This window comes from Anabas testudineus, chromosome 6 (assembly GCF_900324465.2).
Source record: "Anabas testudineus chromosome 6, fAnaTes1.2, whole genome shotgun sequence".
NCBI lineage: Eukaryota > Metazoa > Chordata > Actinopteri > Anabantiformes > Anabantidae > Anabas > Anabas testudineus.
Window position 1 is genome coordinate 20941590 of NC_046615.1, and position 27232 is coordinate 20968821.

The 27232-nt window shown below is 39.4% G+C and overlaps 2 protein-coding genes across 3 annotated transcripts in view; both read right to left on the reverse strand.

The window, feature by feature from the left end:
• Nucleotides 1-247: 247 nt before the first annotated feature.
• rnf141 (ring finger protein 141) lies at nt 248-6982 on the reverse strand. Its single transcript, XM_026366391.1, has 6 exons — nt 6886-6982; nt 5484-5684; nt 4293-4401; nt 3408-3589; nt 2446-2553; nt 248-2350 (listed from the first exon to the last, which is right to left on the reverse strand). Exons 2-6 carry the CDS (start codon nt 5618-5620, stop codon nt 2200-2202), a joined length of 687 nt encoding a protein of 228 aa, XP_026222176.1. The 5' UTR covers nt 5621-5684; nt 6886-6982; the 3' UTR covers nt 248-2199.
• Nucleotides 6983-8690: 1708 nt separating this feature from the next.
• Nucleotides 8691-27232, reverse strand: part of LOC113166230 (alpha-1,3-mannosyl-glycoprotein 4-beta-N-acetylglucosaminyltransferase C-like) — a 30205-nt gene continuing 11663 nt past the window's right edge. The window contains exons 1-4 of one of the 2 annotated variants that reach the window (XM_026366264.1): nt 10665-10680; nt 10348-10490; nt 10097-10244; nt 8691-10023 (exon numbers count right to left, since the gene is read on the reverse strand). In XM_026366264.1, coding sequence (XP_026222049.1) covers nt 8855-10023; nt 10097-10244; nt 10348-10476 — 1446 coding nt within the window. In that variant the 5' untranslated portion in view covers nt 10477-10490; nt 10665-10680 and the 3' untranslated portion in view covers nt 8691-8854. Of the gene's footprint in view, nt 10024-10096; nt 10245-10347; nt 10491-10664; nt 10681-27232 lie in introns of those variants that run through there. The other variant, XM_026366263.1, reaches the window with a different exon arrangement.

A 27232-nucleotide genomic window follows, 5' to 3' on the forward strand; every position in this document is an offset into this window, starting at 1 on the left:
TATTAGCAGAACAGACATCAAAAAGCTATTCAGTGAATCACTACTGTGTAAAACTAAAAAGCTTATATTATATTACTGTCATATAATTGGATTTTGTCTTGTACTTGGAAGAACATCTTAAAATATCTAAACAAGAGCAAATGCAAAGCTTATTAACACACAACAAAAAAGCTCAGTTGACAATGCATATCACTGCAACTTTAAATAGAGCATTAGATTTTAGTAAAATCTAAAAAAAAAGTAGTGAAAATTAAGGTTAATACATGTTCAAATTTCATTAAATACGTCAGCATGGGTTCAGTTCTCACAAATCACAACCGCTTAAACTAAAAGTGCTGCCTGTGATTTATGATTTATTTTCTAACCGTAGGTGCTCAGGTGTAAATGAAAAGCTGTATCAATAAATCAGTTATCTTGAATTATAGACACAAAGGCGTGAATGACTGTTTGGGGAATGTAAACTACAGTACTCTAGATTAAAGTAATCTTCATACAATCACAGAAAGACTAAAAAAAAATACATAAGTAGAAGGATGAGAAATAGTGGTTATTTCCAACAGCAAAGAAGACACCACAGCAAGCCTAGTCGGTCAAATTAAATAAAACTAACCACAATTTGAGGTTTTAACTGATCAGAGAGTCTTGGTTCACAAAGCACGGATCATAAGGCTGGTCATGTGGGTTATAAAGATGATGGGGATTTGTTACACCGACTAGAACAGCTTCACATGTGGAAAACATACTTGGCTTGACCAGGAACAGGGGGGCATGTTTGACAAATGTGTTTATTTGCTTTTTACTGGAGAGTTAAGCCACTTCTAGACATGCACTATCAGAGGGAATTCATGTTGTTGAGTTGAAAAGTATGCAGAAAATAAAATAGCACAGAGGGAAGCAGCAGAACACCTGAACGCACTGAAAAGAGCAAAGAAGAATGACGGCTCCCATCGGTACAAAAAAAAAAAAAAAGATTCAGTCAGACTGGACTGTCAACCAGATTTGTAATATGCAAAAGAATGTAATGCTACACTTAATCTGAAACTGAAAACTCTGCGTCAGTCGTGCATAAAGTGAAACTAAAATGAAGGTAGTAATGTTATGGGTCTGAAAAGGGCTTTAAATAAGAATTTAATGTCATTGTCATGCAAAGTTAAAACTTCACCCAGCAGTCTGTCGGCTTAACTTAACAAGAGGAACCCAGATCTCTCCAGAACATCACTTTTTTAACAACTTAAACAACAGTTTTTTCGTCAGTCTTCAGTCAGACATGCTGGTAGGCTGATTTTGCTGCCTTTGCTAGTTGTTTCCCATCTTTATGCTAAGCTAACCAACTGCAGGGTGAGATGATTTTGTTTTTGTCAGTAAGCAAATAAATGTTTTTCAAAATGTAGAACTATTCATTTAAATTTTACAGCAGCCCTCACTTCACGTCCTTGGTCTCAGCTCTGCCTCATTCACATTCACTTAACGGGAAACTTTAACTTGTGCCAGGATTTATTTTGTAAATTTCCTGGTTTATCCAAACTCGGGTACATGTTTGAGGTGTTAAAGTAAGATTAGAATATAAATACTGAATTTTCACTTGAGACAACACAGTAATCACACACAGTTCCCATAATGCACCACATCGACGTGTGTCACAGAGAAGATGTTGTTTTTTTAGGACTTTGTTTTACAGGTCCCATGTTTTCCAGTTAATTTCTTGTAAACTTTACTCATAAAGTTAGATGTTATTTAGATGCTATTTGGCAACAACTAGAAGGAAAATGTCACTGTGTACTTTTTAAATTGTAAATTACTTATACTGTGTGACTTTTCTATCTAATTAAGATTTTGTTTAATCCCTCCATAAAACTCCAGTGGGTATTGACATCTATGAATAATTTCTTACTCACCTACTTTATGATAACTAACAACATCTTCTTTATTTCCCTTATTATTAATACTGGCCCATGTTTCTTGGAAACATTCCATTTCATTTATTATTACTCAGTTCAGAAAACAAATTAGAAAATATGGGACCTGTAAAGTTGTTTTTGAACCTGTCACTAAAACATAAGGAGTAAGAAACTTTGCAGGTTTCTTCTGCATTGTTGGATTTGTAGAAAAAAAGTGAAAGTGATATTTTGTGTGTAACATGTAAAGTCTACTGGTTCAGGTGGAGTTCCCTTTCACCCAATTGGCTCACTGTGTTGTGGTTTAAGGCCTGTGTGGCTGGCCCGCCTCATCAGCCAAGTTGAGGATGTAGCCTGCTACGTCGTCATCTGTGGGGAAATCAGACATTACCCACGATTCATTGGCAGCCGTCACCTGCAGGCGACATATCGGACAGTTTCGGCTCTGCCCGCTCCTGAAGAAACAGAATAAAGTTTGGTCAATAATTTAAACTGAGCAAAACAACAGAAGAATCACTGAGGTGTATTTAGGTTTGAGGCATAGTTTCACCATTTATCAATGCACTTCTGACAGAAGCTGTGAGCACAGGGCAGGATAAGGTCGGCTTTTCCGTCCATGCAGATACAGCACTCCTCCTCATCAGTCAGCTGCTTCACTCTGCACAGAAACACAAACAGAAATTAGTTCCCTCAGTCTCCTCCTACAGATAAACGGTCTTTGTGCTGCAAAATAAGATGTAAAATCCATTACTTGAATTAAAGTTTAATCTGCCATTATTGTTTTGAAAGTGATACAGCAACGCCGTCAATAATAGTGTATTACATATTCACATGTTCACCTTTAGCATCACCTCTATATTATAAATCTGAAGTTATGTCACTCCATGCAGCATGAAGGCACCATCTTATGAGTTCCTGTGGCTGCCAAAGGTTACCTGTATGACTTTTGTTTGTTTGGCTAAAAAGAGGTTTAAACTGTTCAAATCCGATGAGGAAGGGACAAATATATAAATGGAAATACATTTTCATATAAATAGCATGAGGTCACCTTCACTTTTTCTAATACTGGGATGCTGGCAGCTGTGGAAAATGAACACTGCGACAGTATTTTGCCATCCTTTCAGAGTTTAGTGTAAATAACAGCAGCTGTCTTAAAGTACGGTTACCTTCACGCCAGGTTGCCGCTGTCTGTGTTTAGAAAGGGCTACAACGTCTTTCAATGGTCAGGTCTACAGTAAGCGTGAACAGCTGGCGTATTCAATACAGGTACTGTATTTATTTATTCATTTTTTACTTATTTGGGGATCCACAAAAGCTTTCAGAGTCCCTGATCTTTCTGGGCTCCACACAAAACCAAAAAAACAGAAATACCCCAAAATAGCTCAGTTCAAACACTTAAAACAGGCTGAAACATGCATTCAACACATCAGGCCTTGAAGTGTGCAAATCACCAAGTCGTTGAAATGAAACACTGTGTTCGTCAGTAAATGGGACCACATGATGGGAACTGACCTGCCCATCCACATGCTTGCCTGGCAGGAGTCTGTGGATGGCAGCTGGGAAGATGGGCCCACGGTGGCACCCTCTGCAGACAGCACCTCAGCAGCCTGGCTGGTGATGTCCCGGTACAGCTGGATGAACTGGTACAGGTTCATAATCCGCGATGCTTCCACCATACCGTTCTCCTTGTTGATCTGTGAGGGGGCAAAGTCTATCACATCACTGTTACAGTTCACTGAACGAATACACACTCAGCTAAAAATGAAATTCTGAACATATTTCTTAAATTTGGTGATTTCCATCTGAACATTTCTGTGATGCCACGCTCAGTGACAGTATCTGACCTGCTCATCAGGAGTGGAACTAAACACACAGCTTTACTTCTGGTTGGTACAACTGTAAATTATCTCCCAGGAGGCTACTTCCTGTTAACAGCAGTCAACATGACGTCCTGCACATCACTCAAGTCCACATTAAATATAAAGCCCAGAATGACTCAATCACACAATAACGTTATGTCCTCCACACAAAAAAATACTCATTCACACAAACAGAGAGAAAGCAAAGCAGACTATACTCATGGTGCAGGTTATTTTATAGTTTCCTGGTTTAAAACAAGTTGTGAGAATGAGGTCCAACCTCTTGAACCCAAGCTGCCCCCATGTTGCTGTCATTATAGGCAGAAAGTACAGAAACAGCCTGTGTGAAGTTAAAATGAAAGGACAACATACAGAACAACAGCCAAGCTCAAAACTCCCCAAACACACTTTCTCCCACACATGATCCCAATTTGCAGGAGTGTCATCTCACTCACATCTGTCTCTTTCTCTGTCACAAAATAGGAGCAGATGCTCTTGTTGGCATGTGGTGTGTGTGTAAAAACCTCTTTGGACTCACCTTGGTACAGACAATCCTGACAGCCACCTTCCACAAGGCTGTGGCATCAGATCCTGGCTGCACCTCAAACAGCAGGTGCTTCTGCTGCCCAGCAGCGAGCTTGGCCGTACTAAGAAAGGTTCAACACAAGAGAAAGGGCAACTATAGTGCATGCTTTGTTTGATCAGTTTGGTGAATGCAGATAACAAAACACAGATAAGAACTACCAACCAATATTTTACAGCCTAAGCATACAGTGTTTCTGCCCGTATTAAGTGGTAATTGAAAATGTTAACCACTGTGAATTTTGTGCCGCGGTGGTCTTAGGGTCTCTCCTGGTCTTTTCTCTATAACTTAACAAAACCATAAATATCCCTGAAAATACCAAATAAAGCATATTCACACTGTGCTAGACCAGTGGTTTGGACTCTAGCAGTACCATCTTTAACTTGAGATTCACAAAATGCTCTGTTTTTAGTGTAAGAGCTATACACAGATCAAGTGACAAAATGGAAATTAAACAGGTTTTACATAACTCCCAGTGCTTTTCACAGGACTGAGAGTCATAGATGGATACTCTAAGAAAATTCTGTAATTTCATTTTAAAGTTGAAAGCATAGGATTTTTTAAAGATGCTTGTGGACATGAACACACGCATGGGAAAAAAACAACAAAAACTGGCAGATCCTATTTTAACTTAAGTCAGAACCTGTTTTAGGCACAAAGATACCAGAGGAAAGTTCAGGAGTAAACGCAGTGTTTTTATCCTAACTGGAAACAAGCAAAACGTGTTTCACAAGCTTCCAAAACATTTTCAGTAAACTCAACATGACGACTGTTACGCAGTCTCTAGAAATAACGAGACAGAGCAAATAATGTAAATTATTCATAAATTCTACTATTTTTAGTTAAAGAAAGTTTTGTTTGTCCCAACAATGAAAATGTCACCACTTTGTTCTGGCTCCTAGTTACTTTTTCTATGCAGAAAAACTTTACTATCTATCTGAAACAGGTTCTGCTAAGCTGAGGGGATTAAATGGAATCAGGTATTCTTGGTTGAGCAACGCTGATCACATATTTGAACTTTTATAGTCCTGTCAGATTAATTTGAGTTTGCTCCACCTGTTTCATTTCTCCACTGACTAAACATCTTGTATTCTATGTTATTTGTGTTATCAAACATCTGTGTGTACTGGAGAGACTGTGACTTACACATCGTTAAGTTCGGCCACTCTCGCCAGAAACTCCTCGTAGGTGAGGTAGCCGCTGTCACGTACGAGTGCAGCGTGTTTCACCAGCTTCTCAGGCAGATGGGTCATCACCGCCTGGCCTGAGATGTGCTGGCCCATGGTGGCAGCAGCACTTACAAAACAGCAGTGGCAGTAGATCGTACCTCATTCACTTCTGTAAAGCCTGGTGGGAAAAAGTGATATATGTAAGTCTGTTTCAAACAGCCTAGGGTGGACTGCCTATATCTTATAAACTATACTACTATATGTTTTTAACCTTGCAGATGAGTTAATGTATGTTGTTGTGATATTAGTTTTACTTTGTGCAGTCACAATAAACTTAAAACCATCTGCTCTGTCAGTAGTTGCAGTTTAGTCTGAAATTATATGAAAGTATGAAAATGTAAAAAAAAAATTCAATATGAAAATTAAATGATCCGTTTATTGATTTTTCACCTTCTTGCCAATGTTTTCTCTTTCTCTGTCATTAGCCATCTGAAATCTACAACACCAACTATGACAATTCCCATCAGCTGCTACGAGACTTCTATGTAACTGTTTAAATTTTTACTTAAATCCAAATCTACCACATGAATTAGCTGAGTTCACAGCCTCCTCTCCTCAGCTTTCAGGCTTGATACCGATAATGTGTATTCGAGTTGTTAACGTGTGGGTGAAGTTGCCTTCGGGAGGTTCATCCCAAAGGCATAACTGTGGCTGAGAAATGGGCATTATGCAGGTCAGCCAAGTAGTTAAACTCCAAACTGGGAAGATGATTTCTTTATGGACCTGATTTTGTGCCTGACATAGAAGAGGAACGTCCACAAACTGCTGCCACGATGCTGAATGTACACTCTCTACTCAAAGCTGTGTGCTGCAATATTAAAGTGTTTTCAGCGATTTGAGCAATCTAGGTAATTTGGATCCAGATCATCTGAGTCTATACAAGCTAAATGTCATGTGATGAAGTGACTTGAAGTCAGATTAGTCATAACTAACAAACGAGTATCAGGAGCTTTCGTTATATTAACAAACACATCCCTTCCCTCCTTCCCCCTTAATCTTTAATAACGCCCAATTAGTTCATCATAAAGCTTCAGTAGCGGACTTTGAACATACCCTGTCGCTGCGGTGAATAACAGCAATATTCTCCTTTAAAACACAAATGTATTAACATAAACCTACTGTCAATATCAGCACCACTTGACAGATGTAGCTGCAGTGAAACTTAACAACACTGTGCTAACCAGGGTAACATTAGCCTTTCTCTGAACGTAACAATCCTCTCAACTTGCCAGATGTGAAAAAGTGGAAACTTTTATAAAGGTGAGGAAGAAGCAGAAAGTTACTTATCTGGCGTGATATGATAAAATTAAGCTTCTTACCAAACTGTCAACACTGGAGACTGAAGTTGGCGTCCGCACGTAGCTTCGCTACTAGCTTGTTTGTGTGACACAACACCGTCGCCGTTTGATGACGTAGCTTCGATAACGTAGTAGGCGTTCTTCTTCTTCTTTGTGTTTTTATTGTAGGTTTCAAACAATGAGATGGCGCCACCGACTGGACGGAAGACGTATTAGTTCTAATTACTAATCAGAATAATTAGAATTAGAATTAATTAATAAGTAGAATTATTAATTTGATAATTAGAATAATTATTAACAACTAAATAATTATTTATAGTCCGTTATTAACTGAAAAAGTCTCAAATTGAAACACAATACATTTACATATACAATATAATTACTAACTGCTCTGTAGCAGATCACATATGTTACTTTTACTTTGCTGCGGGAATTTTGAATATTTTTAACCTATGTTATTATTTCACAGTTTTAGTCGTCTTTCAGATGCAAGTCCAAAACATAAAATTGATTGTTTTTACTGAAATATGGAAGAAAAGTAAAGTAAACATACAAACATGTTTTTTCATTTAATGAGCAGATAATATTCTGATGCAACCCAGTGAAGAGTCATTGTAGCACGGTTCGAGAAGCTGGGTGAACTTAGAGCTCTGCCAGAAAAAGTCTTTTCAACCCAAAATCTCATTTTGTGTTTGGCGCTGTCTGCAGCCAGGCCATCTGTTCTTCAGTGGCTGTGACACCTGAGGAGGAATCATGCAGAAACGAGGCTGCAGCACAGACGACACCTGTGACGCTCTGAGACCTGAGGAGTGAAATGATCTTCTACTTGATGATGATGAATAAAAATATCAATGTTTGAAGTACTTGAATAAAATAGATTTAAAAAAAATCACCTGACCACAAATGAAGTTCAGTGATATTTACTAAGAAATCAACTGCTTCCATAAAATGTCTTATTAGGTGAAATAAAATACGCTTTATGTTTTATTTGGGTAAATTCAGTTCAAGTGCTGCTTAATAACTCTTGGTGTCAGTTTTTTAAATGAACCAGCAGATGGCAGAAAAAGACACAAAACAATTTTCACCTGAAGTTAAAATCAGACCTGACAGATCGTAACTCTGTACTAATGTATAATAATGTATAAAAAAAGATGTTTTCTTCATCACGCCTGTAAAATCGATGTGAAGCTGGAGCCAACATCTTTGTCTTTAAATTAAAAACCCTAACCCATCGATTTCTTTGTAAAATGTCATTTTACTAATGAAATAGAGACGTTAGAAGAATCCTGTTTTCCAGTATCTGTTTAATAATCAACACTCTCTTTAATTTATCTGCAGCTAACTGTTGATTTACAGTGAAAATCTGCCAAATCACACATTTTCTACCCAGTAAATATAAATAATAAAACTAATTAGTAAAAGATATTAAAGGACTTGATTTTTTTTTTAGCATATTATCACACTTTCAGAGACTGAACTTCTACTTTTCATTATCGGGTTTTCAGGCTTCATCTCAGATTCCTCGCTCACAACATCACACATCAAGACAGTCTAATGAACCAGTTCAACTTTTTCTTGCATCGTTTTTTTTTTTTTTTTGGATTGTGTTTAATTTTAGATGTAGGAAACTGATATTTAATGCAGCACCGACTAAACTTCTTCATTTTCAGTCTGATACACAATAATAAAAGCATTAATTGCTGTTTGCTTAAGTGATTAGAAAGAAGAAGAAAAAGATCCCAGACAAGTATGAACAATTTTATATACACATTTTCTGAAAATGCACATAAGTATAAAGGTTCCATACTGTACAGATCGGTCATTTTTACACATTACTTTGAAAACATACAGCAGATCTCTGAACAACCCAAGAAAATATGGATTGTTTGAATCCCATAAACAAACACTGGTCCAAAAAGAACTGACAGTACAGCAACTGCATCCAAAATCATAGCTGTACATGCAGACGGTGATTTAAAAAGCTCCTCTGTTACTTCTTTAACTGACTCACAGCCTGTGTGGTCCATAGGCTGATAGTTCTTATGATGAGCCATTCTCTCTGATTGGCTGTAATGACTATCCGTACACATTCGATGTCGAAGCTGATCTTGTGGTCGACGTTGTCGACCTCGAAGTTCCCGCCTTTAAACTCCCCTAACGTGATGTAGGACGTGCACTGCCTTCCTTGTTTAGTTTCCACGGCCTTCTGTCCGACTTCCAGAGCTCCGTGGTGAAGAATGTCACTTTGTCGATCCTCTGAACCTGTGACAATTTTAATTCGGCTGATTTTCGTTGCTTTATTAAAGATGATGACAAAGAAGTCTCCGGTGCACGGAGGCTTCCCCCAGAAATACTCCTCGGCGATGCTACTGTACGCCTTAGTGGCATCATAGTTTTCAAAGACGTTGATGTTGGTGTAAATAGTGGCAGGAGGGTTGTCGGGAATGTCTATGGAGTCTTCCTCAAAGTCGTCGTCCTTCAGCTTGTTCTCTGCTCCTTTGTAAGACGAGTAGTAGCCCATGTGCTGAAACAGCGAGGGTTTGAATCGGATCACGTCCTTCTGGGCCAGCAGACCTCTGAAGTGGATGAGCAGCCAGTCACAGGGCATTTCCTGGTAGAACATGAGCAGGAAATGAGCCAGACGTGGCAGGTCTCTGGAGTGGTACAGCTTCCCGATGTACCCCAGTTTGGAGAACTCCAGCATCACCCAGTAGGATCCTTCTCTGGAGGTGATCACCTTCTTCAGAGCCGTCAGAAAGTTCCTGGAGCAGCGCACGTCGTCCTCCAACATCATGTAGAAGTGAGAGAGGTTCGTGCAGAAGTTGAGCAGGAAAGCGTAATCCACGTTCTGCTTAGAGCGGAAACGGACCCGGTCCTCTGGGTCATTGTAGTTCCTTTTCAACCCATCCAGAGATGGGTAGTACTCCTCTGGAGCCTGGATCACCAGGAGGCGCCCGGCTATGATGTGGTGAGCAAACTTCCTGGTAATTTCCTGCACCAGGTTCTCGCACCAGACCAGGTCAAAGTCTGCCAGGTGGACCACCACCACAATCTCTTTGAGCTCCTCATAACTGGACTGATCAAAGATGGATTTGATCGTCTCCAGAAGATAATTCCCCTTTTTCCTCTTGACCGATGACAGACCGATGGTGAGATACTCTGAGAAAAGAAATCAGGAGTTGATTAATTGTGAACAGAATATTATTAATTCAGTATTTGTGGTTCTACCTACTTCTTCGTGGCAAAGGGACTCCTGCCAGGTAACGATATGTCACGTTAATGGTCCCAGAGAAATTGGACAGGTCTCTGAAAGTGTGGACGTATCTTTCAGAGTTCGCAGGATGGATCAGTGTCTCTCCCAGACGTCTTTTTTCAGCCTCCTAAATATTAAAAACACAAAAACCTATTGAGCAACAGCGAAGCGTGAAGCCGACTCGACAGAACCAGAATCTGGTGATAAACCTCAAAGCCAAACAAACCCACCAGCACGTATCCGTCATCCAGGTAAAGGTTAAAAAAGAGCAGGAAGGTGACGAGGAAGCCGAGGAACGGGAACACGGATCGTTTCCTCAAACACCTCATCTTGTCCACGGCTTTCCACATTAGCCTCATGGTCACGTCTCTTACTGCCAGATGAAACAGAACAGTGGTCATAAAAAGGAAATAAAGACGTGTGAGGAGCTTAAACACACGACTAACTACATGTCTTTTTAAATCCTGATCCCTGAGACACAGAGGTTACGACATTGTTGTGAAGCATTAAAGTAAAGGTGTGAACAGAATAACAACGAGGTCATCACCTGTGAATCTGAGGGTATGAATCTGAGCTGAGTGACTGTGCAGAGCAACCTGTTCAGAAAGAAAAGTGATGAGAAGATGCCACTAAACAGACAAATCAAAGCATTAAAACTGTTTTTATTTGACCATTATAAACATTAACAGAGGAACGTGTCCAGCTGACACTGGGAACAGTGGTTTTCTCTCCAGTTTAACCACTCTCCCATCAGGACACTACAAAATAATGATGTTAAGAAATAAATAATAAAAGATTAATTAGAAAAAACAGTTTTCAGGTGAACAAGCAGGTAATCAGGATAAAACGGTGCTTGTGCTGCAGCGATGCTCGGAGTGGGTGTATTTGCATATTTTGAGCAGTGTTCACCCTGTGATAATACACGGAGACATATTAATGCAAACATTACAGCTTTCTGAAGACGCTCGTCTCTATCACAGCCTGCTGTTACTGTACGTTCTGGATTTTCACTCCGACACTGAGGCTCGTAAAGCTCAGCGCAACATTTCTACATGAACCAAAAGCTGATCCCACAGAATCTCCCAGTTAAAGTCTTAAAAAGTTTAAATTATTTCTGTTCTGATTTAAGTTGAACAATAAAAATGGAAAGCAAATTCCGTACTAGATTCAGATTCAGGGTAAATAACTGTGTCCCTATTCTTTTAAGGGCACAATTAGATTAAATCATAGTTCAGGTAGAAGACATGCTGTTAAAAATACAAATTAAAAATAAAAAACTGCAGCTGCTGGAAAATGAAAAACCAAAGCAACGTGCTACAAGATGCAAAAAAATTCTGTAGAGCTGAGGGAAACGTCAGCATCAGCTGAGTTCTTCCAGACGGCTCCTCTCACGTTACACTTATAAACACATGATGATAAGTGCAGGTTTAATTACAATGATGCTCAACTGCAGCCCTGGAGTATCAAACCTAAAGCTGGCTGTGTGTTCATGTCTGATCAGGTTATAATGAAGTGTTATTTAGCAGATGTGACCGACAGCACAGAGATGCAGGAGCCTGATATCAAGGTTTATGACTGATTAAGCAAAGCGATGGTGAATTATTTTAATCGTTACTCAAAGCACTCACATGGGAAACGTCAGCCGTCTGTGCAGCTCTGACACAAACCAGATGATGACGCTCTCAGCCTTGTTCAGTTTGATATTTGTTCAGGGTTTTAACTCAGAATAATGATCCTGCCTGCTATATGTCCTATTTGGCACCTCATCTAAAAAAAACTAAAAACTGGAGATCCCACGACACCGTCCCTAATCCTGATGTTGCATAACAGTAAACGCAGCCTTCGATGTGAGAAACCGCGAGCTCCCCAGTGACGGGGACCATTTCAGCAGAGGCCTGTGCGCCCGCCGCTGGGCCCAATAACTCAATAAACAACTTATTATTCATTGTGTTTTTCATTGCTCGAGTTCCATTTTAGGGGGAAACACCATCTGCCATCTGCCAGAGAAGTAAGCCATTTTGTGTTTCTGTCATGAAAGAGCTCCACGGTGGGACCTGAGAGATGCAGCAGCAACACTGAATGGAAACACAATGACAGCTGTGAGTCAATATTTGAAAGTCTTCACTAAAAGCATTTCCACACACAAATGCGCCGTCGTTTGAGATGGCAGCCTGAGAAATCAGATATCAAGGCGACGACAGAATATCTAACAGGGGCGGAATAATGGCCACATGCTCCCTGTGCAAAGAAATGTGATTTTTGTTTGCTTTGTGTGAGTGAATCTAAACAACAAACAAGCCTCTGATGGGCCTCGTACATTTATATGGAAATGAAGGGGGGTGTGTGTGTGTGTGTGTGTGTGTGAATAGGCACCAATTGTTGGGTCTGTTTGCTTGTTTGCTTTAGTTTCAAATGCTCTGCCAAGTTGTTTATTTATCTTTGATTTCTTTTTTCTCCTCAGTAAATTATCAGCATGAATGAGAGTCAGTAAAATCACAGGTAGAGAGAACTGTAAAACAGCCTGTTCACTAATCCTCTGGTTTGTAAATGTGAACTGCACAAAGCACAAAAAGAAGATTGGACGTGTAAATTCAAGTAACGTTTGCTTTCAGTTATTTATTTTTACTGTATGTTTGTCTCGACCCTTTGAACTGAAGCTGAGGAAGACGCACACCATCCGTAAATGTTAAAACAAATAACTGAGTTTCCATCATCACACTCATGGAAACTAAACTTCAGATCAGAAAATGTCAGTGAAAGGAAACAAAGACAGAAACCAAAACTGAAAGATGTCATGAATGACCAAGACAAACGTATTCTCCTGGTGTGATTCTGCACGTTCATGGATTTCTTTAATGCTCCTGTGAGTTTATATTTGTAACATGTTTTAAAATGAAGATGAACCGCAGTAATTTGGGAATCAAAGGCCTAAAGAAAGAAATTTAGAGGAAGTTTGGAGGGTTTCAGGTTAGAGGTTCAGATTTAGAGGGTTTCAGTCAGGTTGAGAACGTGAATGAGCACTGCTTTAAATTCAGCGACATCCATCAAGGTGTCCCTTCAGCGGAGCACTTAATCCCTGTTTGTGTCAATAGCAGCAGCAAAACCTCCACCAGTGAGACTGTGGTTGTTCTGTTGGTTGATTCCCGGTGTGAATACATGTAAATGTACAGTTTAAAGTGCTGAAACACAAAATGCCTGCTCAGCAAACCTTTGTTCCCTGAACAAATGAGATGGATGGGACACTAGATGCAGCAGAGACGTGACTGTGATGTCTCCACATGACAGTTTCACTCATTGACTCACTGAGCACAAACGATTTGAGGCAGTTAATACTTGACCACATGCTGCCACTGCTGGGAACTCTAAACTACCTGTTCCCACCAAAAACTGAGTTTATTCACATCTCTCCGTCTGTTCTTCACACAGTTCAGTCCAGTGCAAAGTAAAATACATGTTAATTGACCTCAGAACAAATAGGGAAGCTTCAAATACAAACAGAAGACAGAGGTAGTTACTCTCCACTGAAATTACAATAAATAAAAAGGTGCAAAACTTAATTAAGCTCTGTGAGTCTGACATTTGATGATGTTTTAAAGCATATTTCTAATAAAAAACAAAGATACATACTGTAGTTTTAAGCATAACGTTTGTCTGACTTTTTGTATTTTTGTATTGAGAACTTTACAGAACACAGACCCTCTGTAGACTCCAATCTAAACACTAATAAGAGACTAACTAAGATGTCCCCAGAATAAATAAATCCAGTATCTAATGAACTTATTTGGTGCTTCAGAGCTGCACAGTTGTGCACAAACTCTATTAAAAGCTCCAGAAGCTAAGAACAGGCATTATTTACAGTAGGAATTGACTGTAAAGTTGTGATTTACAATTAATAATTTCATAGAACTGTATAATTCAGTGTTTGTCTCTAAGACTCAGCTCCGCGCTCATTTATTATGTTTGAAAAAGGCTTAATAATGTCCTTAAACAGCTGGACACTTAAATATTTAGGAACAAACAGGAGTAAATAGTCGGTTTATTTTCAGCTGCAGATTAATGCACATTTGGTGCTTTAGTGAGTATTTACAGCAGCAGCACAGTGTATGTAGGAGTGAGTCGAAATGAACCAGATTGTGTGTGTGGTGCTGAAGGAACATGTCACTGACTGCAGCACTGTGCATCATTGGTGTGGTAACAACAGCTTTTGGGCAGCAGAGGAGTGAGATCAGGCTTTGGAGACACACTCAAGCATCAATTAATTGCTGCTTGTTTATAAAAATAAAAAATAAAAACACACAATAGTGTCAGCAATTTGTTTGCTTAGATTCAGTTTGTCTCTGTTCCTCACACATCCTTCTAACCTGTGTGAGACGCTTTACTTTGAAGGTCTCCTCTCCATTTGTCACCTTGTATAAACACAGTGAATGAATAATGTTTTTCTAGTTTCTTGAAGGCTGAACGTCCACTGCAACCTGAACATTAATAATGAAACTGCCTCTGCAGTAAGATCGCTTCCCTTCTGTTTAAGAGAGGATCGCCGTGGTGCTGAGCTGTGCTCGTGAATCTGTGCCAAGGACTGTTAATGGATTTTTTTTAATCCCCTGTAGTTTATGAACTTCACACAGTCTTGTGAAACTCTGTGAATATAATTTAATATACGATGAGTGTCTCAGATGCTACACCCTGCTATTATTCTCCATCTCCATCTAGCCTCTGCGGGCCTCGAGCAGAGAGCTAATGTGGGTCAAAGCACTGACTGCTGAGGAGAGCCCATCCTCATTATAGTAACCACACTGGGAACAAAAAAGCCTTTCATGTTCGTCTTTGACCTGAAAGGTAAATACACTCCTGATACAATTTACATGGAGTGCAGTGCAGGCCTGTTGCACAGAAGTGCCAAGCTTTAAAAGTAGAGCATTATGTTTGCTTAAGGCCAAAGCCTCCTTTAATCATGAAGAACATGAAGCTGCACTTTACAGCAACTGATTACAGAGATGCAATTATTTTAAACAAGGTAATGATAATTTACCAAAACTAATACAGCAACAATGCAACACAGGTTTGTTATCTCCCTGTTTTTAAAGCCAGTGACACTAAATGTAAATAAGAATAGCGCTGCTGTGAAACTGAGGTGAAGCCATCACCGCCGGTGGATAAACATTTTGGCACAACAGCTGGGAAACTGTGAAAAATAACAGTGAAGAAGAAAAGCTCCAAACTCAATCAATAACTGCCGAGGAGGTGACACTGAGCAGAGCACAGCTCCGAGTCCAAAGGAACTGTTCTTCACAAGTCAGCTGTGCTTAAAACAAAATGTTTACTGCAGCACTTGATTGTGGGGTAAAACACGGAAGCTGCCGAAGAGTTCGTTAATATGTTCAGTGATTGGTAAAAATAGAAAAGGGTAGTATGGTATTGTTTGTGACCTTCACATTCAATATGGCAACAAACTGTACAGACTGAAACACAAGTCTGGAAAGAGAACTTAATGTGGCCTTTAACTGGGAGCTCACAGTAAGCTGGTACTGAAAGACACAGTTTGTTCTAGGTTACAGAAGCTAAACCCTTAGGCCCAATAATCTATGACACAATGTTGGTCCTGTCGTATTGCTAACAATATATCAAAATGAGCAGAGCAATATGAGCTGTTAGTGAAGTGAATAGTTTTATCCTCAAGCACACTGATGCAGGTTGTTCGGTGCTTAGTGCCGACACATCTGGATTATTGCCCTGCAGTACGGTGGTTTCAAATGGAGCCGCTGGTCCATTCAGACAGCAGCGGTTCTGATTTAGTCTGTTTTGGGGGTAATCTGTGTTTTAAAATGCTCAGGGACAGTTTTTGAGAGCAATAAGGAATTTTATAAAACTAGATATAGTGTTCAGTACAGTGCAGCTAATCTATTAGAATCAATGAGTTAGTTTACGTATTGTTCATGATCAGAGAAAACTGAATAGTTGTCACATCAGTGTGAACCAATATTTGATAGAAACTATTCTGCACAGTTAGGTTGTGTTTGTTTAATTAGACAGACACATGCTAGCAGCATGGTGACCCTGTTTTCAACATGAGGTATAGTTTTAGAATAACAAACCCAAACTTCAGTGTCAACCAGGCAACTTCCTCTGCTGATGAAGATCATGTGATATGATTAAGTGGATATTATTGAGAGTGAGACGGTTCTGGAGCTCCTAATGTCAAAAACACAGTGTTTACCCAGTTTGACCACACACACACAGCAGAGACTCAGTGTGAACAAACAGTTGAAGATGAACTTTTATTAATTCATCAGGAAACATGCTGAGCCTGTTTTTACATACAGAGCAGAAAAGCTAGTGTTTGAAATTCAGTGTCAGTCTGCACACCAACACCAACACCGCTCCGCCTTTGGCTCATTTCCCGACCGTTTCTATGCTTCCTGTAATATGAATATGTAGAGCTGTTACGGTAACAGGGAATCCATATGCAACGCAGAATAATAATGACAAGAAACTGCTTTCAAAAAATGCAATTAATCTCTTGTAAAATGGCTACTCACTGCCTCTAATGAGATGCCATTTTAATAAGCCTGTGTGTTGAACAACAAAGCCATTTGGTAAACACTATTGTTCATTTGCATGTTGACATCCAGACAGCGCATGAACCCGCACAGGCCCCGCTGAGCTGCTGTGTTTTTGTGTGTCGGAGTGTGTGCAGGAAAACAAGCAGCTGGAAAAATACTGAATAGAACGTTTTCGTTTATATGTTTTTCAGTGATTTTGTTTGATTAAGCTTTTAAAACGTTTCTACTTCTGTTGTACTGAACGTGTTATTAATGGTTTGGTCTGTTTACAGTCACTACGGTTTGATTAACCTCTGAATAAATCAGGAGGACATGAAACTGATTCTGATTTATGGAACAGTGAACAAACAATACAGAAATAAATTGATGTATTTGGTTCAAGAGACTCAAATGGTCAAAACAATAACTTCACCAAATGGCAACCTGGATGCTTTCAGCTGCTGTTACATTATTTTATGTTTCCTGGAAAAATAATCAAGACACTGAGGGTTTTGTAGGTGGAAGTAAGAATTTGTTTAACCCAAGGAAATTTGGGAGATATCTGCATCTAATGTAATGTAATCTAAATGTTGGACTTATTTCTGTTCAGGATGTGGAAATGTTCTTTGGGCTTTTGTGTCACAGGAAGGAAACACTGCATGCAAATATGTGTGAATTGTAGAAGCAGGTATCAGTCAACACAGAGTAACTGACTGACATTGAACTCTACAACAGAACAATGATTCAAAGAAAATACATCATGTGCTACTGTTAATGGCTAATATTAAAACATTTCACGCTATTCAAAGTGAATAATGAAAGGAAATAAAATGTCTTTTTAGTCTGATTAACATCCTGAAAACATGGTGACAGATCTTATTACTATAAGCATTAAATAGCTGAACTACTTTAACGCGTGTTTTTCTCTCACTTCACCTCACTTCTTTTAGATCAGATTGATGCACAGAATCCCTGTCACGATCTATTCTCAGCACAGCCAACAACTACAAACAAATACAGAGTGATAATAATTTGACTTTCATCTTTTAGATGTAAGTGAGATCATAACAACAAAGTGTTGCTGTGCATCTGATGTAGCCACTAAAATTTAATCCCTTGGTCAGAATTGGAGTTAATGCCTGGACTCAGAGGGAAATGTTAACAGAGTTTGGAGTGAGCGAGCTGTCGAATCACTGGAAAGTAAACAGCATTTCTTCCAGAAGAAAGCAAATCTTGCTTCCACCTGGGAATTTTACTGACTGTGTCTGTGCCTGGGTTGATGTGTTTATTATCATCCAGGTGGAGGGGACCTGCTACTTTCTAAGGCTCCAGGCCCCAGCAGTTACCCTCTTCCTGCTGTTGGACAAGAAGGGCAGACCCGATTAAAAATGCATGAAAACAGGCGCGGCTGCAAGACCTGTGCAAAATATTCATGCACCCACACTGCATGTTCAGCTACCAGCCTGCAGAGAGGGGGAAATTGTGACAACAGTGTTTTGCTTTGCTGCATAGTTGGTACAAAAAGAATGTTTTTAAACTGAGTTTAAGCCAATTTGCTGTAAACGGTGTTTTTATTTCTTTAGCACAGTAAAAGGAATGAGGAGCAAATCCTTTAGCATGATAGATATAAATAGATAAATAAAGTCCTTCATCTGCTGCCTGACACTTACTTTTTTACTGTATCAGGCCTCATCAGTGCATTCAGAGTATACGTCTGGGACCTACATGTAAACACGTGTCTCATAACCTTAGTTTCATCCTAACTGCACAGTGAAAGTGATGATTTCTATGATTACACAGAAAAGGACGAAAACAATTAAATCAAGTCATGAATTATTTTTTCTTGGCAGCAGATTTCTTTTGTAGTCACGGGAAGACGAGTACTCACAGTGATGTAAGTGTCCGTTCTAACGTTTGGGATCAGTGACAAAAACACCAATCAAAGTAAAAGCTGATAAGTAAAAGCTGCAGTGCATAAAAATCATCTAAATCTAAATCTATGAGCATATTTCTCTGTCAGCCTCGACCAAAAACTGTGGTAAACAGCCCTGTTCACGAGCGATCCAGCAGGATGTAGTTGTTAAGGGGGAAAAGAGCAACATGTATTTACAGACTGTTGAATCTGCCTCCAGGTTTATGAGTGCTTATAGTAATAATCTGCAACATTTCCTGCTTATTTTTGAGCTCCCACCAGTGATTTATATAACTCTGAATTGATTCAGCCTGCAGCTCATGAAGCTTTTGGATTTGCTGTTCTAAACACCAAAAGTGTTTAGAGCTAGATCTTTTTCTGAGAAAATCCTCTGGTGAACAGCACAGGTAATGATTTGGTGCAGTTTGTGTGGAATAAACAGAACAAGTCCACATCTCGCTGCCCCACAGGCAGCTACGGAAACTCAAACCAACGGAAAATCAGAGTAAAAGATGGAACAATCCAGCACACAAGAGATGTTCTCATGGTTCTGGGGTTTTCAGAAGCAAATTACAAAAGTCACAACCCAGAATCTGAACGTTTCCTTTTTAAAGCCTTCGTTTCTTTATGTTTATTTACATAAAAGAAACCAGTTGTTGTCAAAGCAGGATCTTATCAGTAAATATGTGCGGCTATGGGGCATCTACATGATGCTTTTATGTTAGGAGGACGTATTTACTCCAGATCAGAACATCAGAGTCGAGTCTTTGAAGTGTTAGTCTATCAATCCAAGCAGTCTAGGAAGCTGTGACGTAATGACAGATATTGTTTGGAAACTTGACCCTTGGTGGACACGTCTCACAGTAACGTCCCAAAATCACACAATGTTCTTTAAGAAGTGAAACCCAACGTCCCCAAAAGACATCACAGTCGTGGTTTGGCCTGTGAGTCTATTCAACCTCTCGTCAGTACCTCCATGTTCAACTCTACTGATCAAATCATCATGAGGATAAAATATTCATAGTTTGTCTGGAGAGTGTTTACAGCAACTGGAGGAAGATGTTGTGAGCATTTGGTTGCACTGCCAGGGGCTAAAACACATTTGATGCTCATTACTCTTTTATTATTATATAATTTTTCAAATAAATCATTTACAGCAACGTGTTATTTATTGCTAACAAACAACAAACATCTGCTTCTGCACTTGTAGCAAAACACTGATGTAAGTGTTTTTTAAACAGCAGAAGAGTGTCAACATAAATCAAGCTTGAACGTTACACTGACTCTAACGTTGTTGTATGCTTCAAATACAACAACGTCTTTGTTCGACTGTATCTGCTTTGATCATCTGTCGTAGAGCACAACACTGCTGACGATATTTTAAAATATAAATGATGCACAGAGCAGTGAAGATAAAGAAAACTGTCCTGTCTTCAATGCTGCAGCAGAAATATGTCAATTACAATAACAGACGTCTTCTAAGCAGCTTCTTTTTTAACTGTTTCGTCCTTTTTTGAATGATGCTACAAGTGGTTTGCTTGTCTTGGTATTTGACTTCATCCTGTATGTCAGTGTCTGTTTGGGAAACAGCCTGTCTGATTATTATGTAGTGTTCAGGACCAGTGGTGAGACACGATGACTAACACCGTCAGCTTTTTTTTACAGGTTTGTGTGACATCAAACCAAAGCTGAATGTGGAAAATGACTGATTTGGACGGGAGGCGGAGGACAGGAGGTGGGTGGTGTTGTGTTGGTCATGGGGGTCATTTTAAGAAACGTGGTTGCCATGGAAACATTGATAGTCTTTGATAACTTTGACATCATTTTTCTCTTGTGGGGAGTTACGCAGGCAAACTTGACTCATATGCTGTGTTCAACAACACTCTGCTGCGGCTGCCGAGGAAAATCAGCATCTAGGGTCAGGAGCTTTACTCAAAGGTACATTGGAAATGAGTAAGAGACAAAAAGAAAAGTGCAGCGGGAACATCGCTGCTCTCCATGCGAGAGATGGGGGTTCATACCCTGGCTGTGGCCCACCTCCAGTAGGGGCCCTTTTGTTTTGACAGGTGAAATACAACAAATAAATGATAATAATCACATCAAAATAAGCTAATAAGACAACTTTCATGTTTTTATAAAGTTATATATATTTAGAAGTTATTAACTTATCTTATTTTTAACTAATTTTGTATCAGTGGAGCCTCAGAAGAAAATATACACCCTAAATTAAACATAGTATTGACACTTTAATGCTAAAATAGATGGTGAGATTACACAGATTTGTCAGAGTGTGAATTATTTTTCTTAATTAACATCTACACAGATTTAAGAAATATTCGAACTATCCCCCTCAGTAATAAGATTCTGCATATCTGTCACATGTAGGTGAAAACTAATCTACAAAGCAGTTTAAAAGTTCTGGACTCTGAGCATGACATTGAGCACATTAAATTCTTCCACTGAATCATTCAGTTGGGTAGATAGGGGTTCTTTGTGCCAGGTCCAGGGGCACTTCTGTAGCAATCACTGAAGCTCAAGCGTTTATCAGTTTGGCTAGAATCCCATCCCAGTAGAAAGTCTCCTGTCATACTGGCTGTATGCCACTGTTTCACATATTAAAGGTCGGTGAGTTGGAAACATATAAATACACCATAAGCTATGAACAATGCAGGTTTCAAAACGTTAAATTTCACGAGGCAGGAAATGCATTCAACATGTTTGCAAGAATGTGTTTCGGTGAAAAACATGATGAGCGAAGGGTTTATGGAGATTATCATGCAATTGCATTGTTCCCAAGTAGATCTGAACAATTAGTAAAAACAGTGCATGAATGAAAACCGACTCCACACTTTCCTGGGTGGACTAGGAATTTAAGCTATTGTGAACAGAAGTTCCTGCTCATCCTTTCTGCTGCCTAAGAACTGATACACTGCTGATCTACCTGGATGGAAATTTGTTTGTGTGGCCAGTTATAGAAGCACTCTGACTCATTAATCATTCATCAGGCGGAGAAGCGTCTGCTAGAGCTGATTCATGGCATTTAGATGGGAGGGAGACTACAGTAAACACATTTTCTGAGTGTTGCTCTGTGGTTCACATATAATCAATTCTCCTGTTATTGCTTTCATTTGCTGTGGGGCAACAGGGCGAAAGGATATGATATCACCCAGGACTTGCCAATAATACATTTCTATCAGCGAGAAAGCACTAGGGGAGCACTGAGAAGTGCCAAACTAGTCTGAACTACATTTTCAATAACAAACAGGACTCCTGTGAGAAGTCAACAATGCCCCAAGGTGAGATGCGTGCTATTTGTCACTCTGGACACATGACAATGTGCACTGCATTAATGCAAAATATGTGCTATGTGCCTGCAGGGGGAACCAAGATCTCACATGTGAAATGAAACAGCCTGAGAGGGAAATACAGAAGTCATTAAATATTCTCAAAGCCCATCAGTTTCTCTCAGCTCTGCAGAAACAAGGGAAATCCATGTCGAAGCAGACAGCAGTAAAAAGGGTGCACTCTCATCGCCAATAGTTTTGGAGGTGTGTTTATGGAAAAACAGAGATTTGGAGAGAGATGCGACACAATATGGGGAAAATATGTTGGTCTCCATGGTGACGAGTATAATGGAAACATCAGTGCGAGCTCAGTGGCAGAGTGGCATTGAGACGCCCTGAATCTTAGCGGCTCGGAAATGATACCACTTGCTGTAAAATCATCCCACAGCTCTACAGCGAGAGGGAGAGAGGAGGAGGGAGAGGTGTCAGAGCACACAGAGCTCTGGTCTGAAGCTCACTTAAATCTTCCTAATTATTTTTCCAAGAGACAATGATGTGGAGATATGATAATTAAGGAAAATCGAGCTTGATTCACAGTACAGCTGAGCATGTCCCAATTCCGAGTTTGTGTTAGTGAAAGTGATGATTTGAAACAGCATGTGAACAGCATGATGATGCAGAGCGTGCAGTCTACAGTAGCTGAAAGCACAAAGTATGTACATCTTTAGAACATTTAAGGTAAAAAGAAAATGTTCAGCACTGTATGAACACGTTCACAAGCTTCACATTGACTCGCTTTAACAGCTGTGCAGTATTTAACATTATGATTTATGTAATATTACTGTCCATGTACTTGAAGTACACTGTCTACTCTACTAGACCCAGCCCTTCTTCTCCCTGCTCTGCTCTGCTCTGTCTGGGCTCTTCAGCGTTATGAGCCCTACCAACAGCGAAAGGAAGCCAACAGTGTCCATGGGGTGTCATGCTTTCTTCTACAATTGCATCAACTACTAATACAGTAAGAGGTTACTCTAGATATATATTTAACCTATTATAACTATATAACTATTACATCTTTAAAGTAAAATAAAAAATACTGTTGTAACTCCAGTGTCACCAAATTTAAGCAAAATGTGAGTTGGTTTGTCCATTCTGGAATACCATAGAAACATGGCCGCTCCATTTGTATTTATAAAAGCCTCATTCTAAACTAAAAAAATGCAGTGCTTGGTATTTTCAGGTTGCACTAATGACAACATATTTATAAATAAACTATGCTTCATTTTATTTCATTCTAAATCTCACTCTGCACCTTTGATAGAGCTGCTGTCTCTACAACACAGCTGCATGTGATTTTAGGAGCTCAATAAAAATTGAAAAGTAAACACAGCACACACTCATAACTGAGCTGCATTAGGAACTTAACAAGATATTTAGGACTGATAACGTCCAACAACACACTCACTGGAGAGCAGAGCTGCTCACTATGAAAGTCTACTACAACACAATGACTCTCACAAAGGGTCATGAATGAACAGTACTTAGTTAAAGTCAAACCTTCATCAAACTCACTGTCTTTTCAAACCATAGTCCTGTGAACCACAACACATAGCTGCTGCTTCAATTTTTGCAGATTGAACCAGTCTTCCTCTGTCAAATGCTTCACTCTAATTTATGATATCATCTTTCATGGTGAGGGAACATAGTTTATTGCATAGTTATCCTCAATGTGTATTCTGCGTTTTAGATTTCATTTCACCGCCCTATTCATCTATCTTTTACTTGACATGCAGTCCTAATTTTGGTTTGGCCGCAGACTTTGGTGTAAAATTTGGCAGCAGTGAAAAGTAGGGGGCTCTTCTTACTTTCCTGACAGCGCTGTCAGCTCACACTGATCTCAGATATTTATTACATCCAAGCAGAGAGCAACAGTGATACACAAAATCAGACAGGAGCAGTAATTTGGAACTGAGCCCAAAAGCCCATGGTGATGAATGTAGCCCAAGAGTGACGAGTAACAAAACCATTATTACTCAGCCGCCTGCCAAGAGCATACAAGGGAAGCTGCTACTGTAGGATGAACATAATAGGATGCTAATAAATCCTCTGGAGATCACAGAGAGTTCGAAACGATGTTTCCCAGAATGTTCATCAATCAGACGAGCGAGAGGCTGACTTGCTTTTGGAAGGCGTCCTGTTTCAGCGCGGCTTCGCTTCATCCACTGAACAACCCTCACTCGTGTTTTCTCTGACATCTCAGTTTGATGTAAATAAGCATCATTTGATGACTAACGCTGCAATATTTTACCACTTCACTGTTACTCCAACTGGCAACACTCCTGCCTCCAACCTGTCACTGTCTGTTCAGACTGTCCTGTTTTGTTGTACCTGAGAGTTACAGGTCTCTATAGTCACTGTTATTCTTGTATATATCAACGGGTCAGTTTGACATATGGGATTTAATATAATTCACAGAGGTGTGCCTGGATGTATTCTGGCACCTGTGATCTTGATTTTATCAGCTTGTAAACTTTTTGCACTCGCTGTCAAGCTCTCAATTGTTTTACGAGCCCTAAGGAAAAAACATTTACAAAGTAGTGAGTATTTTACAAGAAGCTTCACAAAGAGAACGGAGGATGCACAAAGCAGACATACAAGGCAGAGAGGGCACTCAACCACCAAATAACATCTATTTCCTGCACCTCTTACAATACAGTAACCAGGAGACAGGGAGGCAGACATGCAGGAGATTTCAGAGTCATTTACCAAAGATAACTAACTGACCTGGAAATTGACATGACCCAGGGACTGTAACCTGACTGAGCTTTATCATCTCTTTCAGTCCATTCTTTAGTTTTGGTTTTTGGTTCACAGCTTCACTACTAATATTTCTACATCTATGCTGTAAGTGGAAATGACTGTATTGCTGTATTCATTTCAGGTATTTCAGTGCAGTACAGCGTGTCGTGTTGAGACTGAGCTCAAGTGGCCAACAAATCTTTAGGCTTAGAAAAAATATCAACATATTTACAACATAGGTCAGAAACTTAACCCTTAGTTGCCTCTTTTGTATCTGGTTTCATGAATTTATTGTTGATGAATCTTTGTTTATATCCCGACCAAAAACAACAAACCTTGTCACTCATTTGAAAAATTAACTGCAGGCTGAATGTTAAGTGGATCTATTTCTGAGGTCAAGAATCAACGCTCTGACTCTATTTAAAGTTTTATTCCATGGAACCATTACATATGATTCTATTTCACATCTTCCTGTCAAAAATATCTCTGAGTCAATTATCAGAGAGTTTCAAACTGTCATCTTGAGGCCTTCATCGAGTGAACCAACTGTCTACTGGAAATGGAGGAAAGAAGCGCTGTCATTAATGCTCATAACTCTTCCAGATATGATAACTTGTCAGAAATCTTCACAGTTTCTCAGTCTGAATTTTAAAATGAACTGAAGGATAACGTCAAACACAAGCAATGAACTGTATGATTAGTAAAGAAATACTATATAAGTATTATGAATATTGCCCCATTTTAATTTAACACATTATCTACCAGTTAACACGTATTCTGCCTGCTCCAAAAGATAAATATGAGTTATGCTATTAAAGAATTTCATCTACATTTAAAAAAGGCTTTTATTTGGATGGTTTGGATTTTGTTTTTGTGTTCTTAAAAGAACGCGCTGAGGACAGCACTCAGTCGCACCATTTATCTTTCAGTCTTTAAAGTGGAGATAGGGATGTGCTGGAAGAAAACATTTTTCATTTTGTTTGCTGTATTTCTGTCTTGGCTGAGAGCAGCAGCAGCAGCTCGCTCTGTGACTGTTTTCCTTTTTCAAGAATCTGTTTTGATGAGAAGAGAATGTGACACTGGCAAAAGACCTCCACACCAGCCTCAGCTTCATCAATTAAGATTTTTTAAGCCATCTGAAGTCACTCTCATTTCCAGTCTGAGAGACTGCACGCCTGCCCAGAAGAATAATGAGAAGCTAGAGAAGAATGACTCTGCCAGAGGTTTACTTCGACTACCAGCATAATAATTCAATGCAGGAAGTGTAAACCATCTTCCCTTTGCTCACCAGATCAATTCTAATTTTGTTCTTGAAGTCAATTCTTTACTGATGTCCCTCTTTTTCTGTGTTTCTTATCAGACCTGTTCATGTAAAAAGGATCAATCAAATCTCATTTTCTGACCAAGTTCATAATGTGTGATGTACATCGTTACCCCAGGTATGGCTTAAAGGCCCACTGTAGAAAAAAAAAGCATGTTTTGAAATTTTCATCCAAAACTATTTCAATAAAGCCCTTGTATAGAGACACAGTATATGTAGACGTTTTGGCGTCTTTAAATGTTAACTCAAACTTTTGCCCCACTAAAGAGATGAGATCATTTCTACCAGCACATTTAGCCATTAACGGAAATAGAAAGTGCTTTCAAAATCTATTAGAATATTGATAATTGCATGCCTGCCTCAATACTCATCAGACTTGGCTTTGGTGATCATTTGCATTGTTGGTCCACTGTGTTTTATTAAGTCCAAAATTTAGTTGTCTTAGGACAAAACCCCATAGTAGCACTGTCATTTACTGTCTGGCAGCTATCCAACAACAACTTCCCCAAGGCGGTCAATAAAATATGTCATTTTTATTATTATTACCAGGAGGTTTTATGCTACTTCATACTTCTATCTGCTGACAATGTTATGATCCGATTCCTTCACTTTCCCTCCGTTTGACATCAACCATGCCCATGCCCAGCTGCAGATACTCAGAAGACTACTGACACTGTAATTACAGCTCACTCCTCTTCACTTTGTTGTCAGTGCTCATGTGACAAACTCACAGCCCCCTTGAACTCCACTTCTGCCTCTAGCCCTGCTATATTTTGGACTCTGTTCAATCACGTCTATTGGTGTACGCTGGCTGCTGGATTGAGTTGTGTATTCTGGCCCTTGTCTGACCTTTAGTTCCAGGTTCTTGTTTCACTATACTTTAATTTAGTCACTAGTATTTGTGTTATTGTTTCTCTGTTATCTTCATTCACCTTATATCCATGTATATGTATATGTACATGTCGTGTATTTATGAACACAGTTGTCAAAAGTTGGACCTTTCTGTATTGTAAACCTCTTTTTGATCCATCTTAGGTCATCCACTGATAAATGATGGCTTGAATATAAATAAATATTTATGGGTGAGTATGCATGCTTTTTGCATGTGCATGCACATAATTTTTACATCAGACAAATCCCCCAGACAGCACCGACCTCCAAATAGACGTTCAACATGCCAATGGATAAACAACCTAAACAAACAATGCAATCCCTCACTGGCTTCCCACCCACAAACACTCAGACTAAATGGTGATCAAT

Bases quoted from the DNA above. Each gene is read 5' to 3' on its own strand.
- rnf141 (XM_026366391.1), bottom strand. From the start codon at position 5,620: ATGGGCCAGCACATCTCAGGCCAGGCGGTGATGACCCATCTGCCTGAG. The intron at 2,554-3,407 runs GTCAGTTCCCAT...GTTTCTGTGCAG, and splicing joins GCAAGCATGTGGATGGGCAG to AGTGAAGCAGCTGACTGATG. The intron at 2,351-2,445 runs GTGAAACTATGC...CTGTTTCTTCAG, and splicing joins CAGAAGTGCATTGATAAATG to GAGCGGGCAGAGCCGAAACT.